At 38.8% G+C, this 17196-nt stretch overlaps 3 protein-coding genes across 4 annotated transcripts; 2 read left to right on the forward strand and 1 right to left on the reverse strand.

The window, feature by feature from the left end:
- Positions 1-712: 712 nt before the first annotated feature.
- LOC131772160 (uncharacterized) lies at positions 713-1692 on the forward strand. Its single transcript, XM_059088064.2, has one exon. It carries the CDS (start codon positions 760-762, stop codon positions 1654-1656), a length of 897 nt encoding a protein of 298 aa, XP_058944047.1. The 5' UTR covers positions 713-759; the 3' UTR covers positions 1657-1692.
- Positions 1693-9870: 8178 nt separating this feature from the next.
- LOC131772145 (uncharacterized) lies at positions 9871-12306 on the reverse strand. The gene has a single exon (XM_059088045.2). The coding sequence runs from the start codon at positions 11610-11612 to the stop codon at positions 10806-10808; it is 807 nt and encodes a 268-aa protein (XP_058944028.1). The 5' UTR covers positions 11613-12306; the 3' UTR covers positions 9871-10805.
- A 1977-nt stretch (positions 12307-14283) lies between these two features.
- LOC131772157 (E3 ubiquitin-protein ligase rnf146-like) lies at positions 14284-17166 on the forward strand. 2 transcript variants are annotated; one of them, XM_059088060.2, is made up of 3 exons: positions 14284-14435; positions 14614-15406; positions 17028-17166. In XM_059088060.2, the coding sequence occupies exons 1-2, from the start codon at positions 14351-14353 to the stop codon at positions 15372-15374; spliced, it is 846 nt and encodes a 281-aa protein (XP_058944043.1). In that variant the 5' UTR covers positions 14284-14350; the 3' UTR covers positions 15375-15406; positions 17028-17166. The 2 variants fall into 2 exon arrangements, with proteins under 2 accessions (XP_058944043.1, XP_058944042.1); XM_059088059.2 differs by having other exon boundaries at positions 14614-15349.
- Positions 17167-17196: the final 30 nt, after the last annotated feature.

Consider the following 17196-nt stretch of genomic DNA (forward strand, 5'->3'; position numbering starts at 1 on the left):
GCAATTTCCATAGCGCAAATTGTCTTTATGTTTGCGACGGTTTTTCCGAGTTTAAATCAAGATCATCCCGAGTAAAAAACGTTATTTCAGTTAAAAAAGTAATTTCAGTGGCTTCGTGGAAACTTTCTGTAGGAATATAGCGTGTTCTTTTTTTCCCATCTTCACCACCATTTTTAACCCAAACGCGAATGTCTGAGCTAATGCGTTTTTTAAATTTGCTTACGGTAATGTATTTCACTCATTAAGGTAAAGTGTTCCTGCTTTCTACAATTGCTCCCGAGGAAGAGCGAGTTGCCACTTAACGTCTCCAATAGACACGACGTTACCATGCCAACGTTAGGCCGGAGCTGGATGATAGAAAACACCTGTAATTTTTTGGTATTTTTTTTCCTGGCTCTGAAATTAAATATATGTCAACTGAACAGTTCACCACATATATGTCAAATTTTCTTTCATTAAGATCCTTGAAACCTCTTCATCGAAGTATTGATTCCAATATATGAATGCACTACCTTGACGATGCACTTCTTTTCCGCCAAAGACATCTTTGATTCTTTCAGATGAATCAAGTATTTTGCAATTAAAATTCAGAAAGCACTGAGGATACAGTTTTCCAGCGAAGCACCTGCGTAGCTTGCTGTTAATTCCGGCAGATATGAAATTGATGTTCGATGCGTTGAAGTTTGATCGCTGACTGGGATCGCGTATCAGGGAACGTTATGTCAGCATAGTGTATTTACATTTCATTAACATCAAGTGATGGCGCATTTATACTCAGGGCGGCAAATTCGTGCCTCAAGGCCGGCGAAACAGGAAGCCGAATTCCAGTCTTATCCGAGAAGTTTCCCGCAATTTGATCTAAACAGCCGAGCGGTAAAATTACCGCCAATTATAAAAAATGAACTTCTCGTTGGTCGAAGCATAGGAAATTCGTCAACGATTTCTACGACATCAAACACAAGCGGGAATACATCTTTCCCAAAAATTCTCAAGGCTCAGAATTCGAAAACCACGAATGGAACAGTACCACGACCACAGAAAACGAAGAGTCCTCGCGTTACAGTAAAACACGTAGAGAAAGCACCGACCAATTATCCGAATTCTTACAAAGTTCTTCCTCCTATTGGACAGACAAATGTGTGGCATACTTCTCGGAGTATCTTACACGCTCCAAAATCCGACCAAGACAAAATAAACGGTCCGAGAAGAAGTTCATTACAGAGAAAACGCTCAGACAGCGGACTGTCTCCTTCATCGAAAACTAGACTCGCCGAAAACCAACGGATTGCAGCGAGAAATAACGCTACAAGACAAGAGCATGGTAACGACACACAAGGAACGTTCGAGAGTCGAATCGAACGGCCTACTATGGAAACGTTTGGTGCAGTTCCTGAAAAACAGGGGGATCATTATAATCACGAGGAGACATTGCCGAGCGTTTCTAACGAAGATGTTGAAGTTACATCGTGTGAGGTTGTGCATGAATTGGAAAGACTAGAGCTGAGTAAAGAGGCTGTTGAATTCCTGGCAAGTAAGCAAAGCGCTCGGCGAGTTGCACTGTGTGTCGAGATTGATCCATCGTTGAAAAAAGCTGTCGATATAATTCGAGATAATTTACTTCGCCAAACAATGGAAGAACTCTGCATGTTATGGTGAAAATGTTCTAAGCCAAAAAATTGTAAATAGATTTACCAGCAGGAATTCTGCTGTTGGATTGACGAAGTTAAATGGGTGAGATGTTTTTGGAAATTAAAAGAAAAAAATAAATCAGTTTTGTTATGAACTGACCTAAATAATGACACTTAGCTTTTTTATTTACGTGAAGGATAATTTGTTGGTCTTGTTTTCCATTAAAATGTTTACCTCCGGTCCCTGTATTTCAGCTGTAACAGCAATTATAAATATAACGTGTAAAACAAATAAGATATAAGTCGAAAATTTTTATGCGCTTTCTAGGTGGGGAAAACACATTAACATGTATAAAAAGATTTGACCAGTTTGGAAACTTAGTCGATTTCGTCGGTAGGGGAAGTTCGACATAATTTAGGTTCAGCATCGATTTTTTAATACAATAATGTCTTTGGAGGGTGGTTACTACTTTAAATTTTCGATAAATCAGCAAGGATCGATTTCACATTTAAAGCAAGATTAGGCGAAGGATCACGAGTAAGTCTAGTGTTTGACTAGTCTTGATTCTCTACATAAATTTACTGCCTCTAAGAACGACCGCAAATCATGAATTATTCACTGTTTAATGGCAGTCAATTTTATTTTATTTCGAGCCATGTATGCTGAAAATACTGAATACGAAACCATACACAAACTCCTACGTTTTGATCTTAAATGCGCTAAGATTCTATCGATCTTATCTAAGATGAATTTATGCGGAAAAGGTTTATGCTATTCCACTTAATGAATTTCCGACGGAAAGATTTTTCTGAAACAGACAAATTAAAAATAAGACAAAAGGAAAAAAAATAATTCAAATTTTCAACCTGCGCTAATAATTTCTCTTTCTCAATTGTGACATACCATTTAACTAGGGCAAATCAGTGATTGACGTATCCACACGTCGGGTTGTAGTTTTGCCAATCAATCGCTAAATTTAATTTAGTTATAATTAATTTGCCTCGATATCAATGCAGCTTTACTTTCATAAAGTCTTAAGCGACGGGACATTTGTAATGCTAAGTGTTTGTATTTTCCAATGTCAGTTCTTACGCTGAAAACTTAACTTTTTTAGATTTTAGAATTTGAGTTTTTAAACGTCAGTTCTAACATTTAAAACTGCACGTTTTCAGATTAGGAATCGGTGTTTCTTACGGTGCGTTAAACATCTTCGCACAAGAAATTTGAAGTAATCTCAGTACGTTTGATTGTCAAAGTTTCCTATTTTCAAATGCCAGTTCTCAAGTTTGAAAGTTTGCATTTCAATTTTGAGAAAATTCCCCTGCATCCGACATTTTCCTTCAGTTTTTTCATGAGAATGTTCAGGTTATTGGCTTGGTTAAAATCACTTAGAGCTCGTAAGGAAAATTCTCAAAAAATCCTAGACATTTTGAAGGATTCTTTAAGAGCTTTTTAAATGTCTTAAAAAAAATAAACAATGTAACTGCTATTTTTTAAGCCGATAAAGATCGGATCCAATCACTCTGACGAAAGGACTAACGCTCGAAACGTCAGCTTTTAAACTCTTTACGGTGGCTAATTTACGTTATCAACTCAGTTGATAATGCTAAATTACATAGTTTCTTTAAAAAGCGTTAGCCCTTCGTCAGAGTGGTCGGAGGAATTATGGGTTGTAAATGTCTTTTTAAAGCGATACCGTGAGGATCAAGAGTGTCGATTTTAAAGATAAATTTGTTCTCGAGTTTTGCGGCTTTCCGAACTGCCTAGATGTAGGGAAAGGCTACACACTGCCACATGCTGTTTAGAGTGATTATAGAGATTAAATTATCTAGCGACTGGTTTGGATGCGTGCTTGTTTGGCGATTTTTCGCGACTTAAATTTCCTTGGCCAAAACAAACTTATTTTCACTATGGATGTTACATCTCTTTATACTGTCATTCCCAATGACAAAGGTCTCCAGGCCCTCAAACCTTTTTTCTGATCAACGCACTATCAAGGAATCTAGCTCTGAAACACTACTCTGTCTAGCCGAACTAGTCCTAACGCTCAATTGCTTTTCATTCGTTGGCAACTACTACAAACAAACTAATGGTGTAGCCATGGGTACTAAAATGGGACCCAGCTCCGCCAATCTTTTCGTAGATTTTATCAAACACCAGTTTTTTGGTCAATACAACGGCCCCAAACCTGAACTCTACGGTCGCTCATTGATGACTGCATCGGCACTATACCTCCTCTACCAGAGAGGAGTTCACTCAATTTAAAACCGCCGTCAATTCCTTTCACCCGGCTCTGAAATATACCTGGAAATTTCCCGGCACTTTTTTGGCTTTTTTAGACAAGGCAACGGTCTATGCACTAGTGTTTACTACAAACCTACAGATTCACATAGTTACTTGTTGTACTCATCTTTGCATCTGATAACACGTCAAGAATTCCATACTTTTTTCACAGTTTCTCAGACTTTGTCGTTTATGTAGTGACGACTCTAATTTTTCCGGAAAATTAGAGGTAATGTGCTAATTTTTAAATAAACGTGGCAATCTTGTTTATGTCGTTCAAGCGGGCCACCACCGCGCCCAACAAATTGATCGACAGTCAGCACCACAAACGGCTCAGAAGGAAAATACTGATCGCACTCCATTCACTCCCACATTTCACCCTCTCAACCACGTAGTTAAATCTATTATTCTTAAGAACTTTAAATTACTTCGAAAAAAAACAGAGACTGATACTATCTTTTCACAACCTCCACTAATTTCATTCAAACGCGACAAAAACAGGCAACGTTTTGGTCAGAATACCCAAGGAGAGAAAAGAAAATATCTCAGTCACAAACTTTTATGTTCAATGCTTAACTTTCTGCGCTAATCTCTGCAATAGCCGGAACAGATCTCTTTTTCTGATGGTTCCAGCGTGCGGCGACTCATTAATCTCAGAGCCCATCGAACGCTCGCCATCTCCTCAAATTTAATGACCTATACTAACCCATTCACACCATCAAAACATGTTTAGTTAGACGGGTCTAAGTCGTTTAACTGGATGAAAATCAGAATTAAAGAGAGAACTGAAAAACCGAATCAAAATTTTGAGAGGTTTCAAGTAGCCACAAACTTTATCTTCAATGCAATGAATTTGAAGTCGATAAAGATCGCTCTATGAAGAAAATAATTCGATTTAAACCGTGTTTAACAAAACAGCCGTAAACATGGTAATCTTTGGTATGAATGGGGTTTAGGTCATTGATATTTCTCTAACATTTTTTTCTTTCGGTGGAAGGGGAACACTATGAACAGCACGGAAACACATAACAAATCAAAGACAGAACAGAAAAATTCATAAAAAAGCACAGACAAAGAGAGCAGCCATCTTTTCTTTTCGTCGATCGCCATCTGTCGGAACCGAACACAATGTGATGTTCCGTTTGTAGCGAAAGTGTCATTTTTTTTAATATTTTGTTTACCACCCGAGAAAATTTAATGACCACAGATTTTTCTTCTGGGCCTAATTGTATAAAGGTCGGATAGCGTTATCCAACGGATAAATCGCTATCCAGCAGATAAATGATATCAAAACATGCTAAATTATCCACCGGATAGAGATTTATTCAGCTGATAGCGTTATCCAACCTTCGAAAAACCGGGACCTGGTCTTAAAGCTGGAGACGTTACTATAAATGTTGTGTAAATAAATTAGCTTCAAGAATACATTCGATCGACCTAGAACTATTAACGGAAAATCTGAAAGATGGATCCGATCCAAATTTTCAAAAACATCCCTTGCCCGTGAAATGATTTCTTTGTCCATAATCTCCGCTCAGCCTGCAAGCTGCAACCTCACTAGAAGGATAGGTATATTATTTAGGAAGCTGTTGCGGCAAACGAATTTTTAAGACGACGAGATTGTGAAACTTTGCATGCTCACAGGTCAGCCTCACTTCGAAGCTCAATTCAAGAGGTAAGTTCGCAACCTACATGAAGGTAACAAATCTTAATGTTGAAACAAGTAGTTAAATTAAGTAATCCTTCTCTAATAGGATGAAAAACCCAGCTTTGGAGTGCAAACTTTAAGCTTCTTGGAATGACCTTGCTCAGTTCACGTTTTCATTCCGATTTCGCTGCTTGAGTTTCATTGTCCACAATGTCATAAGGAGGCAGTTTTTTTCGGTTACTTTGTCGATTAGAATAGGAAAAGGTCAATGACAACTTTTTGAAAAAACTATAAATGTTATTCTCCCCGCACTACAGATAACAAAAATTGTTCCATTTTAACACAAAAGTAAAAGAGGATGTGTTAGCCTGAGTCACACTGAGTTGCGATTCACGAATACATAAAAAAATAAATTGACGTTTACTGAGATATAAACAGTGGTGCACATGGTAAACCAACATGTATTTATATCATATTAAGGGCCTGTCATTTTTTATCGCCTGAGGGGGCTGGAGTATTTTGGTTAAGTTACCTGATTCCTCCATCTACAGCAGCCTCCAGCGAGAGATGTTAACTTCAGGAAATTGAGAAACATCGGACCAGCTCTCAAACTGTAATACTCGCCTACGATGGAGTGGTATCATTACACGACGGCTTGTATTTACATTGTTCTAATTCTCGGCAGCGTGGTCATTAACGGCGGTTTTATTCTGCTCTTCACTTTCTCACGCGAGATTCGAAAAGCAGTCAATCCATTCATGGTTAGCCTCGCTGTATCAGATATTCTGTTTCCTCTTGTGGTTGTGCCTTTTCATCTCCAACATCTGATCTCAGGAACTTGGAAATATGGCGTTCTCGGATGCAAATTAAGAACATTTGCTTATCTAGTGACAGCCTCTGCTTCAATTTTAAGTTTCTGCAGCGTGTCTGTGGCTCGTTTTCTTCGGATCATTTACCCATTCCGCTTCAACATGATTCATGATAAGACTGTCTGGATAACAGCTCTATTACTGTGGTTATATTCCTTTGGTTCATCAGCCTTTGTCTTTGCTGCTGACACTTTTCAGAGGTCACAAATTCAGAAGCATTCATCCTGCTTTCATTTTCTGCCGATAGAACTGTTTATCCCGCTATTTTTGCTGAATTACTGTGCACCTTTACTCGTGATGCTCAGTATTTACGGTTGTATCTTAAAACTCTCCTGGCGTCACCGTAAACAGATTAGCCACACAAGGGTTAGTCCTGCGAATTTAGCTACGAATAGCCGAGCTAAAAAGGCTTCCAAGCAGCTTATTACAGTTTTTCTTTTGTTATCTTACTTTGGTGAGTGGTGGCTGCCTATTTTAGGACTCAGCCTTAGGTTGAAAACGCAGTACGATTCTGAGCTGGATTGGCCTCGTTGGACAGCACCTGTGTATCAGTTTTTAAGCATTTCGGTTTTCTTAAATTCTGTTGTGAACCCCTTCGTGTATGGATACAGCAATACTCATTTAAAAGCTACATTGAGGCACCTCATTCGCAAAAGATCATCGAAAGGAAATCTGCTCTCGACACAACTTACCACTTTCGTTGTTCCATCACATTTGCCCTCGTCCTAGCCTAAACCAAAAGCCTAACCCAAACCCCAAACCCCAATCCCAACCTCAACTCAAACCGCAACTGCTCACAACAGAGAAAGTCTGCAGAGAAAGTCAGTCGAACAATGGCGAACACGACAACTTCAAGGTACACTCTTAACCTATATGCACCACGTTAAAAACGTTTTCCAAAGAGTTCGTTTGCAAAATTTATAGTAATATCACTTAATTAAAGAACGGTGTTATCATTTTGCACCAACATATGGCAAAGAAAATGCCTGAGTCTTCTATGAGGATCGGACCTCTGGATTTCCTGGTCTGACACATTATAACTAAGCCACAGAGATCCCGTTGGCAAACGGTTGGAACGTCGCTCAATTCATTTACTTCTGACAGCTTACTTAACCCTAAAACTCGTAACTGCGACCAGCATCTAATTTCTCCTTACCTTATCCCTCCTGAATCAAACATTACGGTCACGAGAATAAAGAAAATGACCACCGACCGTAGAAGCTCTTGATTGTTAAACAAATTCTCCTTGTCAGTACTGTAGCAAACGTTTGGAAAACGGTATGGAGAATCTGGGAAGAAAGGGGGAACGAAAACCATAAGCCAGGTGCTCAAACGGCTGGAACGGACAAAAAAAATCATTTACATAGAGTGTAAATTACACAGGAACCGCATTAGGCTTTAAATAGTTCGGTAATAAATGAAGATTGAAATTTCAATCAGTCTAACCTGCTCAGTGATCTTTAAAAAAAAAACTATCACAAAGACTACGAAGGTACGTGTTACTGAACGTTGCCTTAGTGCAAAACGGCGAAGATTGCCTTTTCAGTGTATGTTCCCTGTCTTCGGCAAAAACACTTTTTCAGATCCCATATTTTACTGCCTACGAGGCAAACAAGCCAAACAAAATCTAGAGCAAATTTCGTCAATCGATTTTGTTCGCGCAAATAGCGTTGCTCCAATTAGAAACCCCGGCCAACAAGGCTTCACTTCAGTGAGAAGCTCAAACACGTGGCTAATTTCCATATCTGACTACTACGACCACTCTCTAGCGAATTTTTTTACGTGGTCTGCCACAGGTATCCCACGTAATTAGTTAATTTCTGTACACAGGGGTACAGGGAAGTACAAGGGGCATGTTAAATGCTATTTTGTTAGTAGGTGTCAAGTAAGAAAATGCTAGAAAACACAAGAGTGACGTAAGACAGGGGAGTCAGAGAACCTAAGTAACCTAAGGTAAGTGTTTATTGCCTGGGGGAAAGGGAGAGGGAACGGAGAGGGAACGGACGGACCACATGGTTTAAGTGCGGAACGGGGGGGGGGAGGAGGGTATTAGTCGTCGCCAACAGAGTATACCTGAGGGGGACCGTAAAGGATTGATTATCAATTAACTGCCAATGAAGAGAGGATCATAAGAATGCTACAGAGCCTTGTGTGTGTGTGTGTGTGTGTGTGTGTGTGTGTGTGTGTGTGTGTGTGGGGGGGGGGGGGAAATCAGGTATATTTTATTGTGACACAACGAAAAATCCTACCCCCCCCTTCCTTCCCCTCCCCCCACAGGCAATAAATAATGACGGGTCTCTCAATACGACTTACACTTCCGTTGTTTTTACAGCAAAACAAAACAGAACGGCTGCTCGAAAAGATGGAGCATATGTCTTCCTTTTTTTGCGCCACAAAACTATAGAATTTCCGAACTTCTAATTGCTGCTTTCAGCTTCATTCTACTTCTCAGGATACGTGGCTTGCAAGCAGCTGTGGAGAATAACAAGGAGCCAATCACAGTTTTCACGCCAGAAAGGGCAAAGAAGATTTCTCATTAAAAATTAAGATAAAAAAAGTGTTGATTTTGATGGCAACTGGCATCATGTCTGAAATAAACACTTTTTTCATCATTCGATCCCTAGTCGTTTCAAGAAGTCTCAATGCAGTGATGGCTCTTAGATGTAACGCTTAATATTCTTTCCTTTGCGATTAAAAAAACTATTTCCACCTTTCACCTTTTCTACGACTTATCAATCGTTACGCCTAACGGCTAAATTTTTCTGCCGTTTTACTGTTAACGGTTTACCCAATTGAAACCCTCTTACGATGATGTAAACGAAAGCAAATCGACGACAATGTTTCACCAATATTCTTTTCTACTATTTTTCGCTATCACCGACATTCACTGCTATGGGGTAACAACCCTCGTGTAAGTCTGTTAGACATTTTTATTTCATATCTTTTGAGGTTCCGTAAATTGGTTTTTACTTAAGAATAGGGTTATTTTAGCTCTTGTAAGTAGAATTGTCTCTGTTGCTAGATAACAGATTTTGGTATTAGCCATTCGTTGTGAAAATGATGCATTTAATCATATTTGCGACATTTCATTACTCTCAAGCTTTCATTTCAAACGATTACAGAAAAATCGGTACCTATTCGAAATTTTAGGCTAAAATAGGTTTTTTTTTGGTCAAGAAGTGACCTAGTGCTTTTATAAACTTGTAGAATAACATGTTCTTCAAATCTTTTTCCATCATCTGTAAAAGATTAAAGTGAAGATCAAAACCGGAGCTCGCCAACCAGGGTGAAATTTTTCACATCACATCATCAAATTTTTCACATCAGTCCTCAGACGATAGACAGTTACCCCATTTACCGCAAAGGCTAAGAATTCTTTCTAATTCTCAGGAACGCTGTTAATCAGAATTTCGACTGCCATGGGAACCAGAGAAGTTGAGGTTCACATTTTATTTACATATTAACATCATGGATTCTTAAAAACATTAAAAGCTTTATGTTACAAAAATTTTAAAATGGAAACCAATTGAAGTTAATCTTCGGAAGCGAATTCACAGGTTTAAATAGTCTATTTGCAAATGTTTCCAAAAGTTTGTCGCAATTCTATGAATAAATATGACTAAGCTTTTAGTCTTGCAGACGTGATACTTCTTTTATATCTGAGTTATATTTGAGTCCGAAAGCTTCATCGTTTCAAGTAACATTTAGCCAAGTTCGGTGTCATTATAGCACTAATTCACCTTTCCCTAAGACATTTTTCCTTCAATAAAGCGCCTTTAACCAAAAAAGATTAATTCAGTGCTAATCTATTTCAACGCTTCAACCGGCATAGATTTCGTCTATTTGCTTGGTACGTTAAGAGAAGTAAAACCATATGTAAGCGGTAAAATGTTATTGGATCTATTTAAATAGGAAATGTTCTTTTCCTTCTTTGAGTACGATTTGTAATCGCTTCAATTTGTTTTGCATAGTTTTTCCATCATCAAGGAAAATCCTCGAACCTTTTTTCAATTCATGGCCAGAGAGCGAACCCACAGATGGAAAAACGTAATAAATAAGCTGGCAAAGGAGACTCAAAATTGTCGAATTTTCATCAGTTGTTATGGTAATCCCAAGCTTTTGACTTTTTAATCAATGTGAAAGACAGAAAATAACCGAGATGCGACGAAGCAAAGGCTTTGAAAACTTTCACGTTTCACACGGCCTATGATGCAAGAAACGTGACCGGTAGGATGTTTTTCTCGACCGATTTTCACTACTCTTAGAGTGAATTTAGATCCTGTCCTCACTGCTGCGTTAAACTGTAAACAAATACAGCTTTCACGAAATTAAACTTACACCTGCCCATTTGAAACTCGGTTGTCAAGTGCACACTGCTAAATTAGGTACATTTCTTCCATATTTCTGCGAAGAAAGATTTCTTTTAGCTGTTCAGTTATGTTGATTAAAGCCGGTTCATTTTCCACACAAACGCCGACCCTTCGACCTTTACGTTTTCCCTTTAAAAACAACAGCGTCGTAGGGCTCTGTTTTCTTTCTCCAGTCTCGTTATCCTGATTGTCTGTTTTCTGTTTCTTTCTGGAAGACGAGTCTTTTCCCGCTTCAACGCGGGAACAATTTTTGTCGCCGTTTTTGCCATTACTGTTGCCAACTTTTCGCGGGTCATCGTTTTTTTGATTATCACTTTGCGAGCTATTATCCCCAATTGGTTTATTAGTAACATTTAAATTGTTGTTCTCTTTTTCCCCGCGAGAAGTTCTGTCTTGTGCCGCAGTTACCTGCCTTCCTCTATCGACTGGCTCTTTGAGTTTCTGAATCGGAGGTAGAACAGAGTACGACTGCGGAAGCTGATGTCGGCGCGGTGCAAAATCTAACTTCGAATCGCCGTATTTCTCGTCGATCGCTGCATTTGAAGCGAGTCTCTGTGTCGATACACTCGATATTTTGTGACTAATATGAGGACTTCTGTATCGTCCTGGGAATGGATCCTTCGGGATGTGAATTACTGCTCGTGGTTTAACTGATGCGCCATGATTCGGCAAGGCAACCGCATTGGCTCGCGCTTGATCTTGTTGCCAAGTTGGCCTTGGTGGTTGCCGAAGAATACTCGCCGCCGGAACAGCGCCTTGAATCGGTGGAAGTTTAAAATTTCGACTGGAGTTCAATGATTTTTCCATTTCCATGGGTGTTGATATCCATTTGCGCTCGAAGTGAACATACAACACGCTGGAGATCGTTTAACTCATCTGCTCTTGGTGGAAAGTCTGCCAACCACAGCACAGCGTCTGTAGAAGTGACATTTTACTAAACCACGCTATCGAACGAAAAATGTTATTGATTTAAACAACACCACGATTCACGTTAAGTCCCAAGCGACGGGCGGCGAAAAACTAAAGCATTTTAACAGCTATTTTTCCCAGCTGTGCCGTTTCCTTTGTGAAAAGCTGCTAACGCTTCGTGAGAATTTCTTGTAATGCCGCAGAGTATATGAACCGAAGTGGTCAGCGTGCGAGCAACGAGGACTCGAGCATCGACAACGCGCGCGATGACAACCTTTACGCGTTTTTTCTATCTACCTTGTTTTCACAGTTCCTTAACATCAGATAAAACAGGATTTATCATTTCAAATGATTGAGTACACTGCGAATTGAAAACTTAATTCGGAGCAATAGAGAATGATGAAGAAAAACCGATTGTACGGAATTTGAAACGAGGACTTAAAAGATCGATCCCGCAAAGTTGCTCAAACGAAGATTCGTGCAAGCGACGCGAAAACTTTGTTGCAGTAACTAAAACCCTTTTGCAACATAAAAGGATAATACTTCTTTTGACTGGCGTTCGAATTTTCGTATATCGACTGTCGTCGTGAATGATGTCATGTTGACATGATAATTTATCATGTAATAAGAGTACTGTCAAATGGGGCGGCTGTTTTTGTTGGCGATAAGTACTTGATGTTTTTGCATATTCATCTAATATCCACTCCATAATCTGCCACAAAAAAAATAACTGGCTTTATTGCGTTTAAGCGCCTTTAATCAAAACAGCTTGTATGGTTTCAAAGTTTTGACGGAATTTGAATATTTACAATTCACCTGTACCACATCGTGCAAAGCGAAAGTAAGGCCAAACGAAGGCGAAATCATTAAACCTAATGGCGCAGGCAGCAAGATAATCGTGCAGTGGAAATGGGAAACAGGCATGCGGTTCGCAGGTGCGATCCACCTTTCTAAAGGGATCGGTTACATCAAGAACAACAGGAAGTCTAGTTCTTGCGTCGTTACATTTGCCTTACGTTTTTTTTTTTTTTCCATTTTACGACGCAAACTGTTGGTGAAACGCGTAAAATTGAAAACAGAACCTGTTTCAACAAACGTCATAAATCTAGCGTTGTCGCTGACACTGTTTTCTTGCAGCTAAATAACGATTGCCAAACAAGATTAATTAGAAATTTGAAAGAAAGGCTATTATGTTAAAGCAAGTTTGTTTATCGTCAGCATTTTCATTTAATCATTTTACAGCTGCAGTCAGTGCTGTGCTATAAATATATTATGCTCTTCCCATCTTTTTTCTTCAAATGAAATCCCATATTTCCTCAAATAAGCGCCCGGAGTGCTTATTTAAAATTTCTGCTAAAGGAAGGGGCGCTTACTGGAAGGAGGGCAGTTAATCGAGGAGGGCGCTTATGAAGGAACTTTTAACCTTTATTGATTCCGCTGTAGTTAAAGCTTACAAATTTATAACTAAAGTGACAATAGAAGCAGGTTTCATTGTATCCCTACTATTTAGAAAGTGAAGGAGGAGGGGAAGTTTATTCCTCGGGGCTGGGAAGGCCCTTCACTGGGAGCGTGGGCGCTTATTCGAGGAAACGCGGTCTATTGGTCCGGCAGAACGGAATAAAGTTTTGTCTAAAAAATAAATGGTCACAAAGGCACTTCATGGCTTTATTTAAGCATAAAAAGTGACGATTTAAACCAATAGTTACATAAACATAAGTAAATGATAAATTTAAGAATGAACCAGACTTCACGGCTTTGCCAAGGTATAATTTCGGTCACTTTGAGAAAAGTGGAAGAGAAAGGTTGTGTCAACTTTCAAATAGCTACTTTTGGCTCGCACTGAATAATGTCTCGAGTGTCTCATCTTTTTCCATGAAATATTTCCAGGTGCTATGCGAACTTAATTCATTTGAGGAAGATGGGAAGGAAACTTATAAAGAGTAAATGCCGTATTTTATTTCCTCGAATAAGCGCCCACGCTTTGAAAACTGCCCTCCCCCGAAAAGGCGTCCAACCTCTACGCCTGAATATCAAACTAGCGCCCCTATCGAATAAGCAGCCCCATTACTTCTATAAATAATATAGGTACAAGGAAAACCTATATTTATTGCCACTTAATTTTTAACTTGTCATGCTTCATCTCACAGCCGAATCAGTACAGAAGAATAGTTTCTTGAAAAGCACCCCCCTTGCTTAAGCACCTTCCTTCCAATTAGTGCCCATCAATTTAGCCAAAATTTTAGATAGGTGCTTGGGTACTTATTCGAGAAACTATGGTATCTTTCAGTTGGATAAAACTATGATATTAAAATGGTAAAAAAAAACACTCAAAATTCCATTGAAGTAGGGATCAGAGGAGAGTGGGGTTAGTTTCGCAAATCACCTCTTAACAGAAGCAAAAAGATTCCTAAAATTTCTTTAACGGGCATGCTTATCATCAACCAAGAGAACATAAACTTTAAAATCTCAATGTTGCGTTACGTATATACGCGACGTGTCGGATTGCGTTATGTTCTAACATTGCGTGCATCTTCTGCGTGACAGCTGCAAAAGCGACATGATGCGTCGACTGGGCACGAACATCCACTCTCAGCATCGTGAAAAGTAGCATAGACTCAATATCAAAATTACTCTGAATCCTCATGGCTGAAGCGACCGTTAATTCGGCTGAAAACCGCACAGAATCTTCAATTTTATTAGAGGAGACAGAAAAGCCATCGACCGAGGGTAGGTGATTTTACTTTTCAACGGAGTTCGATTATTCCGCGTGCGAGGCAGCTGCTCACAAAGTGGCCACCATATTTTTGAAAACAAACTGCTTTCTGTAATGATTGCCTTTAAACAGAACGTTTGATAAATGACTCCCTGCAACTCAAAAATGTAATAAAATTTTGATTGTTTTTAGGTTTTTCCGAAGATGTAGTGATTCAAACGATCGAAGAGATGGATCACAACCCTGATTGTTCAGTTTGTTTACAGTCTTGTTTTTATCCTGTAAAACTTCCATGCGGACACATTTTCTGCTTCTTGTGCATCAAAGGAGTCATTTTGCGGAGTAAACGGTGCGCTCTATGCCGTCATTCTCTCAGCGTAGACTACCTGGAGAATCCAACGCTTATCAAAGTTGTAGAAGAAGTTAATAAGGAGGAAAAAGCTGCGAAATCGAAAGAGAAATCTTGCGACGAAAATGACGCGGACGAGTTTGTTTGGTATTACGAGGGTCGTAATGGATGGTGGTCTTATGACGAGAAAACATCGCCTGAATTAGAAAAATCTTTTAAGAGTGGACAGAGATCTTGTACTTTACTAATCGCTGGGTTTCTGTATGTAATCGACTTTGAAAATATGTTTCAAACACGTAAGAATGAACCTGGTAGAAGGCGAAGAATCAAACGAGATAAGAAGGATGTCGAGAGCAAAGGTGTCGCTGGAATCCGCATTCCAGCCACATCGAGATTAAATCCAACCGCTCCTACTCCAACTTTAGACCCCATAGCAACTGATAAAGGAGGTAACACTGAAAACCAACCCGAAAGTGAGCAGTCCTCATCAGAACTGGCAACCAATGACACCACACAGACCTCAGAGGAATCTGCTGAACAGGCTGGAGATACGAGCGATACAGACTCTGTAGCTACTAGGTTAGAAGAAGCATCTATTCAGTAGTTATCTACAGCCTTGACCACCTTACCGCTCTGGTAAGGGATTTTCAACCTATATAAAATTGGTATTGAATGTCGTTGTGTGTTTCGCTTGCAGTGAGTACAGACCCTCCCTGCACCCTCTCCCTGGATTCTGGATAGCCTTCCCCCCCTTCAGAAGCGGGGTTGATTTGTTCTTGCGTTTTGTCTTTGATAGAGCAGTTTTAGATTTATTGTCATTAATGGTCTGATATCATTTCTGTTTAATTTCTCTGTGTGAATTATTTAGGGAACTAGTGCTGTCCTTCCAACCATTAAGATGCAAATGTTAAATTAATTGTGACCAACACACTCATCATTTCCTCCTAAAACTTCTTGTGTATCTTCTTCTGATATTTGCTCTGATTGGCTGTCATGATTACTTTGGCTATTGTTTTACACCATCCAGTTAAGATTTGCTTCAACAATAATTCATTTCTCAAAATTACTTTTCCTGTGGTCAACCTAAATTAATGTTTGTTATTTCTTTTTTTTTCTTTGATTAAATACATACAAATATCTTTCTTTTGCCTTCAAGCACACACTTTTAATGCAGAATTTGCCTTATACTTATTACCAGTAGTAAAGGTTTGGCAAAACTTTGATTTGTCAGTGGTCAGTAGGTCTTTAATTTAAGAATTAAATAACTGATCAGTTAGACAGACTAATCATGCCATGTTTCACAATAACGAAGTTTATAATATAACATCATGTGTCAGTTTACAGATAGTATTAGAAATTTGTTTTAGAGAAATCTTTTTATATGTTTTGAAATTTCAGCAATGACTCATATCTGTAAGGTGACTTTCTAATTGAAAGTCACTTTTTTCATATATTTTTAGTAAACGCGTTATGTACAATTTGATGTCAATGTAACTACAATGTCCCCTATTAACCTTTTAACTCCCAAGATCTCATTGGTAATTCTCCTTACTGTCTGCAATACAGTTCTCCTGATGTTAGTTTTGAGAATTTGGTATTGGATCAACTAATAATCCCTTAAGTGATATTTTTCTTTATTCTCATCACTTGTCTGCTCGATATTGTCACTGATATTGTAAGGAGAAATTCTGTCTTGGTCACTTATGGGAACTAAAGGGTTAATGTGAGTTGTCCCAGGTGTATTTGACACTTGAGTAGTTTCTTTCTAACATACAAACTTAGCTTTGTTTAGTTTGCAGCTGTTGTTAACCTTTTCCATCCTAACATCTGTAAGTTCTCTTTACTGTTCTTTATACATTTCCTATGGTACTTAGATACAAAGATAATCTGTTTAATAATCAGGAGTTTGCAATCATTTCCTTTATTCTTGTGACCTTTATGTCTGATTCTGCAGTGAAACTGTTAATTGGGAGAAATTTAGCACTCCTCAGGGTTAACCCTTTAAGTCTCACTAGTGACCAAGACAGAATTTCTCCTTACATTATCAGTACAATATCAAGCAGACAAGTAATAAGAATAAAGAAAAATATCATTAGAGTATTATTGGTTGATCCAATTCCAAATTCTCCAAACTATCATCACATAAATTGTATGGCAGACAGTAAGGAGAATTACTTATGGAATCTTGGGAGTTTAGGGGTTAAAGTGTTGTGGTTCTCATTCTACACAAGATTTACTTTATTTTCTTACATTTTAGATCTATAGTGACTGAAGATGTTGTGCCAAGTAAAGTAGGAACACAGCTTTCACAAGAAAATGGCAAAGGAAAGGAAAACTGAGGACAAATGTAACTCACAACTCCATCTGATGGCCAAAGCAAATGCAAAAATTCTTCATCTTCAACTGTCTAGTTGAACTCAATAGCT

Source organism: Pocillopora verrucosa, chromosome 2, assembly GCF_036669915.1.
Source record: "Pocillopora verrucosa isolate sample1 chromosome 2, ASM3666991v2, whole genome shotgun sequence".
Taxonomy (NCBI): Eukaryota; Metazoa; Cnidaria; class Anthozoa; order Scleractinia; family Pocilloporidae; genus Pocillopora; species Pocillopora verrucosa.